The 19,406-nt window shown below is 41.1% G+C and overlaps 1 protein-coding gene across 2 annotated transcripts in view; it reads left to right on the plus strand.

Annotated features, from left to right (window-relative positions):
• Positions 1 to 18,588, plus strand: part of DSTN (destrin, actin depolymerizing factor) — a 41,481-nt gene extending 22,893 nt beyond the window's left edge. For both annotated transcript variants that reach the window (XM_032859226.1, XM_032859227.1), the window contains exons 2-4: positions 10,912 to 11,219; positions 14,930 to 15,006; positions 17,341 to 18,588. In XM_032859226.1, the coding sequence (XP_032715117.1) occupies positions 10,912 to 11,219; positions 14,930 to 15,006; positions 17,341 to 17,450 (495 nt within the window). In that variant the 3' untranslated portion in view covers positions 17,451 to 18,588. The remainder of the gene's footprint in view (positions 1 to 10,911; positions 11,220 to 14,929; positions 15,007 to 17,340) is intronic.
• Positions 18,589 to 19,406: the final 818 nt, after the last annotated feature.

The raw sequence follows: 19,406 nt of genomic DNA on the forward strand, positions 1-19,406 counted from the left end.
TTCTGCCAGGTGTTTATAAATTTTAAGTTGTATTTTTCTACTGTGCAGTAACCTACTTTCAGATATTTCAGACTCTCTTAGCTTAGAAAAATAAAAAATAAGTTACAAAAAAATACTTTCCTGAAGTAGGAAGTTAACTTTCATTCCTGTTTCCTCCAGTGAGGTTTATATAAGGTGTAGTTGGCAAAGTCAACTGTGCTGCTTCAGTTCATAGTAGAAATAGACCATTTATGGTATTCTGGTTTAGGATGGACTGCTGTAAGTCATTAGTTTTGGGGCCGGTTTAGTTGTTTACAAAAATTTGAATCTGAAAAACTTGATGCTCCTTCCAAAAATTACAGCCCTTATGCTAGAATTGTTGAGAGAATCGATGTTTTAAGTGTGTTCTGTCGTTTGCAATTATTAAAATACCAAGTGTTACATACTCTCTGTAGCATTTCCTTCCCCTTCTGTTTGTGAGGAGTATCTTTATTTAGAGAAGCTCACACGGAGTGAATCTTGAGTGTTAAGGCGGGGCCTCAGATGTACTCATTTCATCTCTTCAGTCAGTGTTTTACAAAAGCTCTGCCAGAGGACACTCAGGTTTAAGATCTGTTATACTTCATGAACGAGTTAAAAACTGGTAGTTGGTGAGATAAAATAGAGTGAAGTAATTATATAACAGCAACTGTTTTGACAAGGGGGTGGAGTTTAAGAGTGACTGTTACTTTCCAGGGCCACTGGTACAGAACACACAGAAACTGAAGCTTTGGATTGGGTGTCTTTGTAAGGCATTCACAGTGCTCTTGTAGTGGCAGTCTGTTTTCTCCAGATCTTCCTCCCCTGCTGTGTAGCAAATTTTGGTGTGAAGTTCCGAGTATCCTTTAATGGTCTTTATTTATTTATTTATTTATTAAAAGATTTTATTTATTTATTTGACAGAGATCACAAGTAGGCAGAGAGGCAGGCAGAGAGAGAAAGGGGAGAAGCAGGCTCCCTGCCGAGCACAGAGCCCGATGCGGGGCTCGATCCCAACACCTGGGATCATGACCTGAGCCGAAGGCAGAGGCTTTAACCCACTGAGCCACCCAGGCGCCCCTAATGGTCCTTATTATTAAAACTTGCATTTAAACTTAATAACTTAAAAAAATATAAAATCAAAACTGGATTTGATTTTCCTTTTTAAAATAAACTTTGATTCCTTCACAGCTAAGCAGTTAATATCTCAGTAATCTAACATTTTAGAGAAATACTGAAAAGTGAGATTGACAGGAGAAGACTTTTTCTATTAGGTAAAAGTACCGTGTAAAGCAAGATGATTCTGTAGATCAGTGTTACAGTCGTTTGTGTTTTAAGATTTGCTATAATGTCTCTTGATGCTAAGAAACCCACTGAAATTAATACTTTTTTTAAAAAAACATTTTATTTATTTATTTGACAGGGAGGGAGAGAGGGAAGAGAGAGAGAGCAGAAACAGGGGGAGCAGCAGGCTACGCTGGAGCAGGGAGCCCCATGCGGGCTCCATCCCAGGACCCGAGCCAAAGGCAGCCTCCTAACTGATTGAGCCACCCAGGTGCCCCTGAAATTAATACTTTCACAGGAGTGCTTAACCATCATCCTGAATGAACTGTATTCACTATAATTGGCTTCTTTTATAATGATACACATTTTGCTTGAAGCATGCTTTTGAGAAAGGACCCATAGGCCTCACCAGGGGTCCATGGCACAAAAATGTTTTGGGCCTGTTTTTATAAAGTGCTGTTACCACTACTGTTTCATTATAAAAATTAAGCCTGTAGGCAAAAAGCTAAAATAACAATGAGGTAAAATTTTATTATATTTCTTGAACTACATTTTAAAGATTTTATTTGTCAGAACACAAGCAGGGGGAGCGGCAGGGAGAGGGAGAAGCAAGCTCCTGCTGAGCAGGGAGCCAGATGTGGGGCTCAATCCTGGGACCCTGGGATCATGACCTGAGCCAAAGGCAGCCGCTTAACCAACTGAGCCACCCAGGCATCCCCAGAACTACATTTTAGTAATCTTCACCTGGAGCTTACTATTGGAAATGCAAAACTTCAGGCCTCCACCCCATATTTTAAATCAGAATCTGTAAAATCTGCATTTTAATAAGATTCCCAGGAGATTTCTGTGTACTCTAAAGTTTGATAACTGACCTAGTGCACCCTCCTCAATAAATTAATTGGAAGTTACTCGTATACTTCATAGGATGTTAAATGACATGCCTAGGGTAACACAGCTAGTCAGTGGGAAAGCTTGGAACTGGTGCTCTCATAATTCTAGGGCTTTAATTTCAAGTTGTCTCCTTTGGGCCTCCAAGATGTTAGTAAGGATTATTTCATATTTTTCCCTCCTGCTAATCTTTACCCCAGTCTTCCACCTCCCCAGTCTCCTGAACCAAGGGTAAAAGAGCTCTCAGCTTGTTGAGAAGAGCTGTGCTGGGCTATATTAGAGGTTAGGAAGGGAGGGGCCCTAGGACAGTGTTGGGCCAGGGTGTAAGACTGGTATTCCTTGCTTTCCCTGTCTGCTCTGATGGTTTTAGTTTTACTTTATAAAAATCATTATCAGGAATCTAGGGGCTAGTTGCTTAATCTTCCATATCAGTGCTATTACAAGGATATACTAGGTAAATCAAGGTATAACAAATTTAAGCATATTTATTTATTACAGTTAAATAGTGTACAATAGTATTAAAAGTATACACTTTACCTGGTGGGTTTTTCATTATTTTCATGGGCAGAATTTAGTATTATAACACTACTAGAGGTAGAGGATCGACCATACTTTTTTAACATCAAAGCCTCTAAAGCTCCCCTATGGAAAGATGTGAGAAAGTAAGCATTTGAGAGGTCGTAAGCACCGAACTATACACTTTATTCTGATTCCTTCCTTTCTACCTTCCCAGCCAGCTGTTGTTCAGTACCATTGTTTGTACCTTTGCAGTATCAGCATCCGGCCCTCCTTATAACTGCTCCCGCTGCCCTGATGAAAGGCCTTGATCACGTCTTGCTTTGCTTACTGAATTAGCCTTTTAGCTGGTCATCTTTTCTTTTTAAAAAATATCCAGGGTCCCCATACTCAGCCTAGCATTCGTGGCTTCTTCCACCTGAAGCCAGTCCACATCTCCGTTTCTTCCTCCCTTTATCCTCCTCTCAGAGTGTGTGTGCCAGGTTTGCTTCATCGGGAACTAGCTTCGTCTCTCTTCCAGTCCCCTTATTTTGGAGTGCTTTAAATCAGCTTACATGTCAGTCCTCCTGAGTGCCTGCATCCCTCCCCAAACCCCCATTTAATCTCTGCCTTCTTTAAACTCCCTTCCATTAGAGTTTATCAAGGAATAATGAAAGTTTTACCAGATATTGCTGTCTTTATCTTAAACTTCCTAGGGGGTCTTGGGAAATCTTTGATTCCTCTGAGGAATGTTATAGTGAACAAAGCAGACATAGTCCTAAGGAATTTACAGCCTATTTGGGGAGGCAGTCATTAAGTAAATAATCTTAGAAAAAACTGAGCATATTTACCCCAAAAATTTAGAAGCACTAATTCAAAGGAATACATGCACTCCATGTTCATTGCAGCATTATTTACAATGGCCAAATTATGGACGCAGCCTAAGTGTCCATCGATAGACAAATGGATAAAAATGTGATACACACACTCACACACATGCACACACAATGGAATATTATTCAGCCATAAAAAGGAATGAAATGTTGCCAATTGGAACAATGTAGAGGGAGCTAGAGAGTATAATGCTAAGTGAAATAAGTCAGTCCCAGAGGGGCGTTGGGTGGGGGGATGGGTGCAGTAGGTGATGGGAATTAAAAAGTATATTTATCATGATGAGTGCTGATAATGTGTAAAATTGTTGAATCACTCATTGTATACCTGAAGCTAACATAACACTGTACCTTAACTATCCTGGGATTAAAGTAAACATAATAAAAAAACCAAAACATTGAAACTGATAAGTGCTATGCAGTAGAGATTCATGTGTCATGGAATCATGTTAGAGTGGGTTTGACCTAGACAGCTTTTTTGCAAAGTGAGAATTAAGCTGAGATCTGAAGAGTGAAATAGGCAAAGCAGGGTAGGGAAGTGCCGTCCAGGTGGGGTGTACAGTATGAGTAAAGATGGGAGGCAGCATGGCCAGTGTGAACTACTAAGAGAAGGCCAGGGTAGCGAGATATAGAGTTGTGTAGTATAAGATAAAGCTGGAGGGGTGGGTAGGACTAGACTATGTTAAAGAATTAGTGCTTTTACCCTCAGATCAATGGAAAGCCATCAAGGTATTTTGAGCCTGGATATTGGATTTGTGTTTCAGATCTCTGGCTGCAGTGTTGAAGATGAATTGGAGTGTGGAGGGGATCAGCAGTGGGCATGGGCAGTCTGTCATATTTGAACAACCATGGTAACATATTAAGCCCCAAATCTCAGTGGCTTAACACAGAAAAGACTTCTGTCTATCATGCAGAGTTCAGGGGAGTCAGCAGCTCTCTTCTGTCTTAAATTGTGTCCACAAAGGTCCTCTTGTCAGGGGAAGACAGAGCTTGAAGATCACTTTTAAAGAGTCAGGGCTGGAAGTCCTTGGTATCACTGTGCTGAGCAGAACTCCCTGGCCCCAGCTGAATTTGCAAGGAAGGCTGGGGAATGTAGTCTTCTGTGTGGCCATGAAGAGGAGGCAGTGTGGTGTACACATATCGTGATCTCTCTCCTCTGCAGCCAGTTGGGGGTTTAGTGTAGCAGTTCGGATAATAGAAAATGGTGGCTTAGGCTGGAGAGTGGTGACAGAGTTGGAGAGCGCTGAATATCTTGGAAAAAGGTAAGAAAAGTCAAAGAGCCAAGTGAGATGAGGGAGAAGGAACTATTGAGGATATTATCTCTTAGGTTTGGAGTCTGTGTAACTGGGATGGTGCTATGTACTGAGAAAGGAAGACTGACTAGAAGGGGACTTTGGACATGCTGAGCATCAGATCTCTTTGACACATCCATCTGGAGATGTTAGATAGGAAATTGGATCTAAAGGCTTCGGGCTCAGAAAAGCAGAAATCTGAACAATGTGCAAGTCATTTGGATTAGACACACGAAAACTTAAGCATGGATAAAGCCTCCTAGGGAGAATGCAGGGTCCTCCTTTTCCATTTCCACCTAACTTCCATCAACATCTGTGTACTGCCAGATTGCTCTCCCGCCACTCTTCTGACCTCAGCTGAACCTTTAGATGTCCTCAGAGCCCCTTTGCTTGTCCTTAGGTGATTCCCTTGGCAACTCCCCATAACAGCTATTCTGAATCTTTTTTTAAAATTCATTTTTATTTTTTTTTTAAAGATTTTATTTATTTGACAGAGAAAGTAGGCAGAGAGGCAGGCAGAGAGAGGAGGAAGCAGGCTCCCTGCCGAACAGAGAGTGGGACGCGGGGCTTGATCCCAGTACCCTGGGATCATGACCCAAGCCTAAGGCAGAGGCCTTAACCCACTGAGCCACCCAGGTGCCCCTGCTATTCTGAATCTTCACCTGATTTGCCCCCAAATTCCTGCTCTACTTCTCCTGGTTTATACTTCACAGAGAATATAGAGGTTTTAGAAATGTGTATTTTCCTTCTCGAAGCTATTATCGTCCCTTTTACTATTTTAGAGGAGAGAAGGGTGTAGGTTTCCCCCCACCATCCAAAAGTAGAGTGAGCCAGTGAAACCTTTCATAAGCCTGAATGGTGTAGCAATTACCATTAATTTATATGGAAAAATTTTTCATCATTCCCAGAGCCAAACATAACCTTTCTTAGACTCTTTTGGCACTTTTAGGACACATCTTGGTTGCAGATGAACAAAATAAATCGAGATGTAGCGCAGATGCTGACAGATACAGTTTAAAGCTGTGGCGGCTCCATGTGGAGATGCTGAGTGTCGATCTGGGGAAGGAGTTTGGCAGGGTCACTCACTGCTCCATGTGTGCACTGCTTCCATACAAACACTCAATGCTATTGTTGCTTTTTGCCTTTTTTTGTAAATGTGAAAGTCTTTAGATTTCCTTTGGTCTGTGAAAACAGGTACAAATGCACATCTTTCGTAAAAGCAAACTGGTGTAACTTGAACTTTTGAAAATCAAGGGCTATTTGTATATTCTTTCCTTTTTTTTTTTTTTTTTTAAAGATTTTATTTATTTATTTGACAGCGTAAGTAGGCAGAGAGGCAGGCAGGGAGAGAGGAGGAAGCAGGCTCCCTGTTGAGCAGAGAGCCCTATGTGGGGCTTGATCCCAGGACCCTGAGATCATGACCTGAGCCGAAGGCAGAGGCTTTAACCCACTGAGCCACCCAGGTGCCCCTGTATATTCTTTTCTAAGACTGATTTCCTCATGTGTACCCTGGGTCTTATCAGTCTCTTTAGAGTTCTGTCCCTTAATTGTAAGTGGTTAAGAGTATCCTCTGGAGCCAAATTGCCCGAGTTCAGATCTCACTTCTGCTATAGGTTTCCATGTGACTCTGGCCAAGTTACTTAATCTTTCTGTTCCTCAGTTTCCCCATTTGTAAGATGCCGATAATAACAGTAGCCATCTCAGAATTTTTGTGATTTAGAAATATCTGACAACATTAAGTACTCAATATTAGTTTTTTTTTTTTTCTTTTTTTCCCCTTTTTCCTTTAGTGGTTTGGTTTTCCTTGTGTTCCTTCAAACTCTTAAACTTTTAGTATGGTCAGATTTCCCCAGTTGTAAGATAATTTCTATAAAGTTAGCATACAGTCTGTTTCCTTTTCCCTTTGCCATTAACTGTCTTGTGCTTGCTTTCTTCACCTCCTCGGTTTACCCCTATAAATCCTCAGCATATTACCCTGGACTTCTGACTGATTCCTCCAGTCTTCTGGAATGCATAGAGACTCAGTTGCCAAGCCTGGTGGTCTGTTGCAGTCATTCTCAGACTTTGCAGGCATTGGTGTTGATGACCCCCCCCCCCCCCCCGCCCAATCCTGCCCCAGGATGCCTCCCTGGCTTCTAGGATGCTGTTTTGTCCCTTCTTACTTTTTAGTTTTCTGATCATTTCTTCATAGTCCCCTTGACTTTTTACTCTTTTGCTACTTTGTATTGGTATCTCTAGGATATTGATTATAGTCCAAAGTATCAGTAAGACCCGAGCTCACATTTCCAATTGCTAACTGGTCATCTCCACCTAGCTGTCTTTTTTTTTTTTAAAGATTTTTTTTTTTAATTTATTTGACAGATCACAAGTAGGCAGAGAGGCAGGCAGAGAGAGATAGGAGGAGGAGGCAGGCTCCCTGCTGAGCAGAGAGCCCGATGCGGGACTCGATCCCAGGACCCTGAGATCATGACCTGAGCCGAAGGCAGAGGCTTTAACCACTGAGCCACCCAGGCGCCCCTCCACAGCTGTCTTTAAAGTTTACATGGTCTGGATATTTATAATTGCCTCAGAGGTGGTCTTCCTGTTTTCAGTGTGTTTGCCAATTTTTCCTTTACAGTCTTCAGGGTTAATTTCCTCAAGCATAAGTGTCTATAGTACTCCTCTCATCAGAAACCTTTACAAACATCCTTTCCGGTAGAGAAAAGCTCACATTTCTCCTTACTGAGGCTTTTAAGATTCCTGTAGGTTATAGCTAGATTTGGCTGACATTAGTTGCATAATAATTGCAGAATAGCTATTTACTTTCTGTTTCCATGCTGGTACATGGTTAATATGTTTTATTTCCAATCAGAATTTAAAGTGCTGTTTGAGTTAATTCACTTAAATATTGACAGAAACATTCAGATGATTGGTTGGCTTAATAAGGCTTCCATTGTTTCCTTCATGCTTTTAAATATGGGTTGGTCAGTTGTGATTTACAGAAATTAGGAAAGTGATAAGATAGGATGGGTTTTATGGTAGTTTTCTACTCTTGATTTTCTATGTCTACTACCACATGAATGTTGTTTATAAACAAAGTGTGGATTAGATTAGATAGGATTGAAATAGATTATGATTAGGTGCGGACTAGATTTGATAGAATTGAAGTATATTAGAGCTTACCCCAATATTAAGTAAATGCTAGGATCTTAGTATATTTTAACCGCCAGAGTTCTTATGTGTATTTTTAAGTAACCGCTTTACTAAGCTGTAATTCACATATCATAAAGTATGATTCAGTGGTTTTCAATGTATTCAGAGTTGTGGATTCATCACCACTGTCAAATCCCAGAGCATTCATCACACCATAAAGAAAACCCCATGCCCATTAGTGGTCACACCCCATTCCTTTTTCAAGTTCCTAAAAACCAGTGATCTGCTTCCTTCCTTTCTGAACATGGGTTTGCCTGTTTTGAACATTTCATAGAAATAGAATCATGTAATATGTGGCCTTTTATATCTGGCTTCTTTCACTTTGCATAATGATTTTCACGGTTTACGTTATAGCCTTTAACGCTACCTTTTCAGTGGTTGAATAATATTCCAATGTATGGATGGCATCACATTTTGTTTATCCATTCATTCAGTTGATAAACATTGTTTCTTCTGCTTTTTAGCTACTATCAATCATGCTGCTCTGAACATTTGTGTACAAGTTTTTTTTTTTTTTTAAGATTTTATTTATTTATTTGACAGACAGAGACCACAATTAGGCAGAGAGGCAGGCAGAGAGAGGAAGGTAAGCAAGCAGAGAGCCCGATGCAGGGCTCAATCCCAGGACCCTGGGATCACGACCTGAGCTGAAGGCAGAGGCTTTAACCCACTGAGCCATCCAGGTGCCCTGTGTACAAGTTTTTATATGGATATGTTTTCATTTCTCTTGTGTATATACCTAGGAATGGCATTAATAGGTATTAATTCTGTGTTTAGCTTTTTGAAAAACTGCCAAATGCTTTCCTGAAGCAGCCACACTGTTTGACAATTCTGTCAGCACTGTAGAAGAGTTCCATGTCTCAACAGTCTCACCAACATAGGTTACTGCTGTCTTTGTTGTTACAGTCATCCTAGTGGTGTAAAGTAGTAGATCCTTGTGGTTTTGACTTGTTATTTCCCTAATGACTGATGATGTTGAGCACTTTTCCCAAGTGCTTACCAACCATTTTTATACTTTTTAAATTTTCTTTTTTTAAGATTTTATTTATTTATTTGACAGAGAGAGATCACAAGTAGACGGAGAGGCAGGCAGAGAGAGAGAGAGAGAGAGGGAAGCAGGCTCCCCGCCGAGCAGAGAGCCTGATGTGGGACTTGATCCCAGGACCCTGAGATCATGACCCGAGCTGAAGGCAGCGGCCTAACCCACTGAGCCACCCAGGCGACCCATTTTTATACTTTTTTGGGGAAATGTTTATTCAGACCCCTTACCCATTTTAAATTTGGGTCATCTCTTTTTATTTTTGAGTTATAAGGGATCTTTATTCTGGATACAAGTTCTTATTGGAAATACGGTTTGCAAATATTTTCTCCTCATATGTGGGCTGTCCTTTCCTCTTTTTTAAAGAAAGAGTATTATTTTAGAAAGGGCAGGGTGTGAGGAGAAGGGGAGAGAGAGAATCTCAAGGAGACTCACCGCTGAGTGTGGAACATGACACGGGGCTCTATCCCACAACCCTGAGATCATGACCTGAGCGGAAACCAAGAGTTGGACACTTCTAAGCCACCCAGGTGCCTCTGTCCTTTCATCTTATATGTAGTTTTATTAATGAAATTACTTGGCATTAATTTTGGGTGTCATTAATATTTTTTGCATTGTTTAGTATTTAAATTTATGAAGTCTATAGTTCTTGCTTTAGAAAAGCTAACATGCAAACCAAAGTAGGTAATGAGGCATCAAAAATTATGGCTTTAGTAGAGTTAATGCAAATAGAACACACCTCAAAGAAGATGAAAGATTAAAAACTCAGGTTGAGACCTTTTGCTATCAGGGTCACGTTTCAGAATAGCAAGTGTAACATGGTAAGAGGTTTATTTTTCTGGTCAGTATGATCCTAAATTATTTTGTTTCTACAGCAATAAATGTTTTCTTATCCTTTTTTAAAAATTGAGATATAATAGATAAATAACCTTGTGTTAGCTGAAGATGTGATGTGATATATTTATATACCACAGTCTTATGATTACACTAATACCTCCATCATGTCACATAATTATGTCTTTTTTGTGGTTGAAACAATTAAAATCTAGTGATTTTAATTTAAACTTGGAGATTTTGTAAGTGAAATTTTAAAGGCATATGATTAATGTTTTACTAAATACTAATCACATAATTTTGAAATGTATATAGACAAAGACCTTTTAATTCTTCTATTAGAGAAAGATATGCTGGCAGAATGGAATTTTCTCAGTGCAGCCACTCTGTCCATCTGCTATGCATTATGAAAAGAATTTTGGGTATTATTAATACCCCAGTTGGGGAGATGACTGTTCCCAGTTAGGGCTCTAAGCAACCCCTTTAAAAGCAGTTGAATCTAGCATATCTTAGGAAGCACCTTTTTCCAAATTTTAGGGTAGGAGGGGCTGCTGTAGCTCAGTCTTCCCTTATACCTATGCAGTAGTGATGAATACTTTAGATATATAATCTTTTTAATGTTTAATGACTGAAACTAACAATTGCAGCTTAGATTTTTTTTTTCTTTTGGATGGTGAGTATACCTTAAAAATTTGAAGTGTCGGGGCGCCTGGGTGGCTCAGTGGGTTAAAGCCTCTGCCTTCAGCTCAGGTCATGATCTCAGGGTCCTGGGATCGAGGCCCATATCAGGCTCTCTGCTCGGCGGGGAGCCTGTTTCTCCCTCTCTCTCTCTGCCTGCCTCTCTGCCTACTGCGATCTCTGTCTGTCAAATAAATAAATAAAATCTTTAAAAAAAAAAAAATTTGAAGTGTATGCCAGTCTATAAGGAAAAGTTACATGGTGTTTTTATATTTGGCACAATGAAAGTTAAAAGCCTCCTGACTTTTTTACCTTGTTATAGGCCTCCGGAGTGCAAGTTGCAGATGAAGTATGTCGCATTTTTTATGACATGAAAGTTCGGAAGTGCTCCACACCAGAAGAAATCAAGAAAAGAAAGAAAGCTGTCATTTTTTGTCTTAGTGCAGACAAAAAGTGCATCATTGTAGAAGAAGGGAAAGAGATCTTGGTTGGAGATGTTGGTGTAACCATAACCGATCCTTTCAAGCATTTTGTGGGAATGCTTCCTGAAAAAGATTGTCGCTATGCTTTGTATGATGCAAGCTTTGAAACCAAGGAATCTAGAAAAGAGGAATTGATGTTTTTCCTGTGGTAAGCATCAGAAATATTGAGCCTCTGTATAACTCAGAGTTAATTTTACTGTTACCACTTGAAGAAACCAGTTCTTAGGTCCAAAAGGATTTTCAGTCAGTCTATCTGTAGTATTTGTCATTAAATTTTTATTAAGGTTTCATAATGTCTTCGTTACATTAATGTTTGTAGGACCAAAAGTAAATTTTAACTATTCTTTGTGTACTCGAAAAATATGACTTTTAGTAGTTGATTGTTTTGGTGGGGATATGGGCAGGAGCTAGATTTTATGCATTCTCTGAACTCAGTTATAAGCTAACATTTCTCTAAAAATTCTTCCTAGAATCCTGAAAAGAAAGTTTACCCCACCAAAATCCTTCTCCAACATGTCTTGCCAGGAACCAGCCTTTCACTTTTTAAAACACCCATCCTTTACTTGTTCCTCCGTGGTTTGCTACCTTTTTTTTTTTTTTTTTAAAGAATGAATTAATTTAAAAGGCTGGGGAGAGTGAGTGAGTAGAAGGTGGGTCAGAGGGAGGAGAGAATCTCAAGCAGACTCCAGCTGAGACTCGCTAGGGCTTGATCTAACCCTGAGATCATGCCCTGAGCCAAAACCAGGAGTTGCAGGGCTGATCCACTGAGCCACGCAGACGCCCCTGTGGTTTGCTGTTTTGGAAGTTGGTACTATTGTTGCAACTCTAACTAGGTCAGTAGGGGGTAGCCACTAGCCATGGTGGCTATTTAAATTTAAAATAATTAAAATTAAGTAAATTTAAAAATTCATTTTCTTAGTCATTTGCTACATTTCAAACACTCAGTAGCCGCCTGTGACTAGTGGCCACCTTACTGGGTAGCACAGACAGAACATTTCCATCACTGCAAAAAGCCCTTCTGGACAGCGTTGTTCTAAATAGTGAAAAAGTGTTACAAGGTGATTTATGTGGCCTTTTTTCTTAAAAGGCTGCTTAATTTAGTTATCCTGGTCTTTTCAGGTAAGTTTGAGATTAAGCTTCAGTTGAAAGTCACACGTGTCTCTTACTTAGTTGTATTATATTGCTTTCTTTGGTATGGAATTCTTTTTTTTTTTTTTTTTAAGATTTTATTTATTTATTTGACAGACAGAGATCACAAGTAGGCAGAGAGGCAGGCAGAGAGAGAGGAGGCAGCAGGCTCCCTGCTGAGCAGAGAGCCCGCCTGATGCGGGGCTCGATCCAGGACCCTGGGATCATGACCTGAGCTGAATGAAGGCAGAGGCTTTGAACCATTGAGCCACCCAGGTGCCCCTGGTATGGAATTCTTACGTAGAATAATTCTCTAGCTTCCAGTGGAAGGGGGAGTGGTAACAGCCTTTGATTTGGGGGGAGTGAAGGTCCTCTTGATACTTCTGCCGAGCCAGGACACGGCTAGGAGGGGCTTAGCTCTTTGCTGTAGATCACCAACAGCTTGGGATATGGAGCTAGGAAGTCAGAAGAATTCTGGTTTAAAGGAATGTAACTCTAGATTACACCTCAGTAACATTTCAGCAAGCCTTTATTGAGCTTGATTAAACCAAGATGATGTGTGGAATCTAAACGTGGGATCAGGTGCCTGTTGGGGGCAGCCTATTGTTCTACAAGTCTGAGAGCCACAAACTTATCTACATAAGGATAGTAGCTGTTGAGACTTCGGACGGAGCCCTTCCTGATTTGAACTTTTATTTCTACCACATTCCAAGTGTTGTGTTAGAGCCTGGGAAAACAGCTATAACACAGGTGAAGAAGCCTCTGTCCTTCTGAGATTTATAGCTGAGTTGTAGATAATGCAGCTGAAGGTTTAGGCTTCTGACTACTTCAGTTGTAGATAATGCAGCTGAAGGTTTAGGCTTCTGACTATTTACTTCATTTGCATTACTTTTCCCCTGTTTTTTCCCTACTGTGAAAATAATACATCATTATTAAAGAACATTTGGCAAATAAAGGTAGAAGAAAAAGGAATTCATTGTTAATGCAGTGTTTTGTTTGCACTGTTGTTTTAAGAAAATGTACAGCCTTATAGGAGTTTCCCATAACAGATTCTGTGTAGGGCCCAGGAATGGCTCTTACTTAAGGCATTTTAAAAATCTGGTTAGAGTAAAATCAGAACAGCTAATGCTTTTTCCTGTCCCTGAACTATTTTGCATAAAGAAAGTACCCACTTAACTTTGCATCTCAAGCGATTCCCAGACCTAAGGTGGTGGTTATGGTTCTGCCTCCCTCGTTGTAAATTCCTCGTTGGGAGGAATAAGCATCTAAGACACAGAGACTGCTGTTCCTGGTTTCTAAGAATAGAAACTGCCCTCTGTGGCAGGAGTAGACTAGCGTGGACCTCATGCTAGTGGACCCTCAGCGCTAACGACTGTAGAATGGTCTGGAAGTACGGCAGTTAAATGCAAGCATTAGGTGTTTAAAAGTATTTAACTACACTCCATGTAGAAGTGTGCCTGGAGTTTGGTGGCATAGTGGGAAATAATTCATGGATAAGCAGTTTGAATAGGATGAGGCTTTTCTGTGCATTGTTAGTATGTCTCTTATTTTTCAGTATTGCTGGTGAAGAAAGTTATGAAGCATATGCTGTGCTTCCAGGATTCATTCAGGCGGAGGGAGACACTAAAAGTTTTGTTAAAAATACAAGATAATAGTAATACTGACAGTTAAGGCACAGTTGCTGAATTGCTAAGCTTAAAAAAAAAATCCTTGTGTCATGTTTCATTTTGTTAGTCTAAGATGGAAAGCAAGTACTTTCATGTGGTCAGAATTTGCTATTTGTCTATCGGAATAGACAAATGAAGGGACTGGGAAGGATTAAGAAGGAGTCTTTTATTTCGTTTTCTAAAAAGGAATATATTACAAATAGTCTGAAGCAAAAATGCTAAAATCTCTAGTATTTCTTTTTTTTTTTTTAAAGATTTTATTTATTGGGACGCCTGGGTGGCTCAGTTGGTTAAGCAGCTGCCTTCGGCTCAGGTCATGATCCCAGCGTCCTGGGATTGAGTCCCACATCGGGCTCCTTGCTCGGTGGGGAGCCTGCTTCTCCTTCTGCCTCTGCCTACCACTTTTCCTGCCTGTGCTCGTGCTCTCTCTCTCTCTCCCTGTCAAATTAATAAATAAAATCTTTAAAGAGAGAGAGATCACAAGTAAGCAGAGAGGCAGGCAGAGAGAGCAGGAAGCAGGCTCCCCGCTGAGCAGAGAGCCAGATGTGGGGCTTGATCCCAGAACCCTGCGATCATGACCCGAGCTGAAGGCAGAGGCTTTAACCCATTGAGCCACCCAGGTGCCCCTCTAGTATTTCTTAATTCAGGGTGGCAGATACTCTCTATATTTTCTGAAGCTTTTTTTCTAACCAGAAAGAGTTGAAAAGCAAGATGGTTGTTACTGGCCTGAACTCGAGCCTTTATTGATAAAAATGGGGGAAAATTTAAAACAACTTGGGTAATACAGTCAGTTATCCAGTGTTTGTTTTTTTTTTAATGGCCCCATTAATCTGATCTTCAGTTGGTGGTTCTCTGATTTTATTCCACTTTAGTCAACCTGAGCCATTCCGAATGTGCCTCTCCTTGATAGTGTGCAAGGAGGGGCGGAAATAGACACATTGTGTAGTTAGCAAAACTCCCAGGAGATTCTGAGGACTGTTCCCATCACTGATGCAAATGTTTAACACAGTGTAATTGTACTTTCTCTAAACATTGTTTTCATTTTTGGTATCTCTCTATGCAGGGCACCAGAATTAGCTCCTCTGAAAAGTAAAATGATCTATGCAAGCTCCAAGGATGCCATCAAAAAGAAATTTCAAGGTATGGATTAGATTTACTGCCAAACATTTAGAGGTATGGTGGACCGCTGGAATGCGGGCTGCATCTTTTCTAAGAAGCACCTTACTTCCTTTGGAGACCCTTGGTGACAAAGAAGGCAAGTGTTGCCTCTTTTGAGGAAAAACCTGGAAGGTTGAACCTCACTTTTAGCATGTCTTCTGTCTTGTGCTGGGCACTCTGGATCTGAACGACCTGTCTTAAAAACCTTATTCTTGGGCGCCTGGGTGGCTCAGTGGGTTACAGCCTCTGCCTTCAGCTCAGGTCATGGTTCCAGGGTCCTGGGATCAAGCCCTGCATCGGGCTGTCTGCTCAGCGGGGAGCCTGCTTCCTCCTCTCTGTCTCTGCCTGCCTCTCTGCCTACTTGTAATCTCTGTCTGTCAAATAAATAAATGAAATCTTTAAAAAAACAAAGAACAACAACAATAAAAAACCCTTATTCTTGGTTGGGGGGTGGTGTGGATGACAAAAAATCAAAAACCCTTTATTCTCTGGACATTGTGTGCATATTGTTTGTTTGGGCTGGCTTCAGATTAGTTTGGGAGGCTACTGAGTTTCTCACATAGCATATGGAGATTCAGTGGTTTACTTTGGCTGTGCTACATAATGAATTTATGATGGCCTGTGAATGTGTTGACATAACAAACTTGAAGTAAGGAGACATTCATAAATGGGGAAGGATACTCTTTAGCTTTATTTTGGAATGGTGTGACTTTAGGTAACTGACTCACCTGTGTCCAAAGGAAAGTACCCTTATCCTTGAACAGCCACTTATCTTTGACTTGCCACAGGGTGATTGGGATCCTGCTGTGATGGCCTGGCCATACTTACTGCCTCCAGCCAGGAGGGAAGTGTTGGTATGATGGGAAGAGCAGGGGGCAAATGCCCAGAGGGCTGCACTGAGGGCTAACCTTATAACCTAACTGCTGTGTGACCCTGGCCCCAAGTGCTTAACCTCCTGGGGCCTTGATTGTCTCCGCTGCAGAATGGGAGGCTTGGTCTGGATTGTGTCACTTCCATGTAACAGGTTGGCCCACTGCCTTCCCTGCCATGGCCAGCACCAGAGAGCTGGGCAAGCCAGGGTCACAGGACTTGGCCCAGTGTGGTTTTGGTTTTGTTTTACTGTGGCTGGTTTTTATATTCTTGTGGCAGAACAGGTTTGCTCTGGCTTGTTTTACCTAGGAAAACTAAATTCTCACTTCTTTTCTTGAAACCTGCTGCTGCATCATTCAGGCCTTGTCAGATTCTCCATGTGTCTGGGCCACCCACCAGAGGTGTGTTCACCAGTTGGTTAACTGACGATGGATTCCGCACCGTCCTTATGTTGTGTTGCCTTTGAGTAAAGGACAGAGTTGCTATATAGATTTGACCTGCTGATGTTAAAGATGGTCACCTTGTTGCTTTTTTTCCCTTGCGAAACTATCACTGGCTTTCTCCAGTCACCCCTAAGTGGTCCAAAAGCTGACCTGCTGTACTTTCTGCAGCTCAAGAAATGGACTTAAAATTATGGAGGATCAGAAACAGTGCATCTGTTTGAAAGATAGCAGCTGTTCACGGAGAAGCTACTGTATGTAATTCCCTAAGTGAGCTCATTCTGCCGTGAGGTGGTGTAATTTTTCTGCGAAAGCCATCAGTACACATTTTACATAGTTTTCATTGTGACAGATTTCTTAAATGTGTAGTATAATACCACTGGAAAGCTAACTTCTCCAGAGCAAAGGAGATGCCAGTTGTAAATACGGTTATTCTTCAGTATAGTCAACTAAAATCAACTGTGCAACTGATGCATCAACTTTGTATTTTTACTTATTTTAAAAAATAAGAAAATTACTACATCTGCTTTTTAATTGAAGCATAACATATCTATAGAACGTGGACATCTAAATTTTTGTAGAACTCACTATTCACAAACGGAAATGGTTATTTCTTGATTTAACAACCGGCATCCCAGAAGTCTCCCTTGTGCCCCTTCTCTTGTGTCACTTTCTCTTAGTCCTCCCATACGGGAACCAGCAGCGTGGCTTCTAGCAGTAGAAGTAGCTTTGGCTGATTTCCATTATACAAATAGAATCATCCAGACCGTATGCTTGGATGAAGTTTGGCTTCTTTTAGTCAGTGTTCTCTTCTTTAGTCGTTCATTTTCATGCACATAGTTACAGATTATTGTCCTTACTGTGTAGTATTCCACTGTTCGTATGTGCCACAGCTGTTCTGTCCATATTAGAACTGGTCTGTTAAAACAGTTTCCTGTCTTAGAGAAAGAAATAGGTTATGTTACTGCTATAATCCTTAAAGAGAATTGTTGTTTTTCCTCTCTAGGCATAAAACACGAATGTCAAGCAAACGGACCAGAAGACCTCAATCGGGCTTGTATTGCTGAAAAGCTAGGTGGATCCTTAATTGTAGCTTTTGAAGGATGCCCTGTGTAGACCATCATTCAGTGCCACAGATCAAAAGCTTCCATGTTTAATGTTACCCTCTTGCTATATAAGTAAAGCAAATATGTTTAGGCCAGGGTCTCACAGAGGGGGAGCTGTCTTGTCATCTGTTAAAGTGAACTAAATATTCTGTAAATGTGCAGATGGCCCTAAATACATCTAAAATCTAAAATTTTATTGGTGTGAAATTAAATTCTTATTGGCCAAATGCCTGTTTTGATGAGTTGCCTTGTAAAGGTTTTTGTTAAACTCGTGATTTTTAATAATGCAGTTACCAAACAGTACAAGGGCCATATGAAGAGAATTATTGCATCTTTGTAACCTCAGCAGGTAACTTAGTTTCTTTTGCTTAGAGAACTGGTTATAATCTGGTTATAATTTTGGCCCAAATTCTTCATTTTCTCTCGAGCTAAACTGCATAATGGAAAATAGATCTCCTTAGCACATGTAACAGCACTAATACACTAACTACAGTAAGACTAAGTCAGGCAGTCTTTTAATTCTGGCAGATGTGTGATGGAGACTGCCTCAGAATCGTGCACACTTCTAACCAGCGCTGATCTAGCAAAGCACTATTTTGAGCATGCAGTTGGAATATGGGGAGCAGCTCCCTGCACCCGCAGTGAGCTCTCCGCGGGCTAGTTGGGAGACTGTTCAGAGAGTGACCTTGCATCTTGGAAATAAAATCACCGGAGTGTCCTAGGGAGAATGTACAGTACCTTGCAACAGCTAATTATAATGCAGATTAGGGCTCCATTGTGATTACAGCACTTTGTTAATGAACATAAAATGGTATATTGACAAGCTGGGACACCTGTCACAACTTCAACTGTGTCTCCTTCAGAATTTTGTTGCTTCTGGTACAGTAAGGTGTGGAAGAACACAAGTGTACGTGTATGCTGGGGCCTGGGAGAACTTCCTAATTTCCTAGAGCAGCTTGTTGATTGTATGTGGAATGGGGAGCAGGGATAATGGATGACACCCATGGGAAGCCACCACCTCATGACGCTTGGAAGTGACTGTCTTTAACATCACAGGCATAACACTTTGAAAAATATAGAGATGCACACAGTTGAACTTAGAAGTAGCAGTATTGGCTTTATGTAATAAAGGAAGCATTTTTAACTTACCTCGTGTGTTATTATTCATGTGGGAATTGGGGATGAAGGATTTTGCTTTCTATAAATGGGATAAAGGCATGTGGAGGTTTGGATATTTCAGACAATTAGAGTTAAGACCACAGTTCCTTCCCCCTCTTATTGAATGAGGAAGTTGGTATAAAAAAGCTGGGTATCTTTTTCTTACTCCAAATGTGTATCCCAAATACCAGGCTTTTATCTCCTTTCTGCTTTATTTGGGAGGCAAGAAAGTTATGCTTTAATCAAAATGCTGCTTTCAAAATTGTCTAGAAGACTGCGCTGGCTACTGGCTTAGTGGTGAGCTGCGTGTCATTCTCTCATCCTGAGTTTCTGATTCCCTGTACTGCAAAGCAGTGCCGCCAGCGACAGTCTCTGAACGGGCCTCCCGAGAAGTGTAGCGGTCCACGGCTGTTTGACTCCAGAATGAGCCTTTTAGGTAGAGCCGGGTGTCTGATGAGGGAGTTGAGGAGGAAGTCATGACATATGGGACTTCTTGGAGAACCAGCGCTGTCTGCTGGTGTGTATGTATTTGCTTGGGGGTGGGGGGCGGCGGTGCTGGGGAGATAGGGGTGGGCAGTACGAGAGGGATGCATGCTATGGGGAGGGCTTCACACAGGGTACAAGGACTGGAGAGAATTTAAGCCTCCCCCACAGGCCAGAAGTCGGGAAGTTGCTAACAGTTAACTTGTATCTCCACCTAGGGGAGCTTTTGAGAGTCTTACTGCATTCCTGAGGTGGGGGCCCAAGAATCCGGCTAACAAGGACTCCAGGTCATTCTGATGCCAGATGTGAGTCTGAGATGTCAGCG

Source organism: Lontra canadensis, unplaced genomic scaffold (assembly GCF_010015895.1).
Source record: "Lontra canadensis isolate GAN:19392208 unplaced genomic scaffold, GSC_riverotter_1.0 scaffold16, whole genome shotgun sequence".
Lineage (NCBI taxonomy): Eukaryota > Metazoa > Chordata > Mammalia > Carnivora > Mustelidae > Lontra > Lontra canadensis.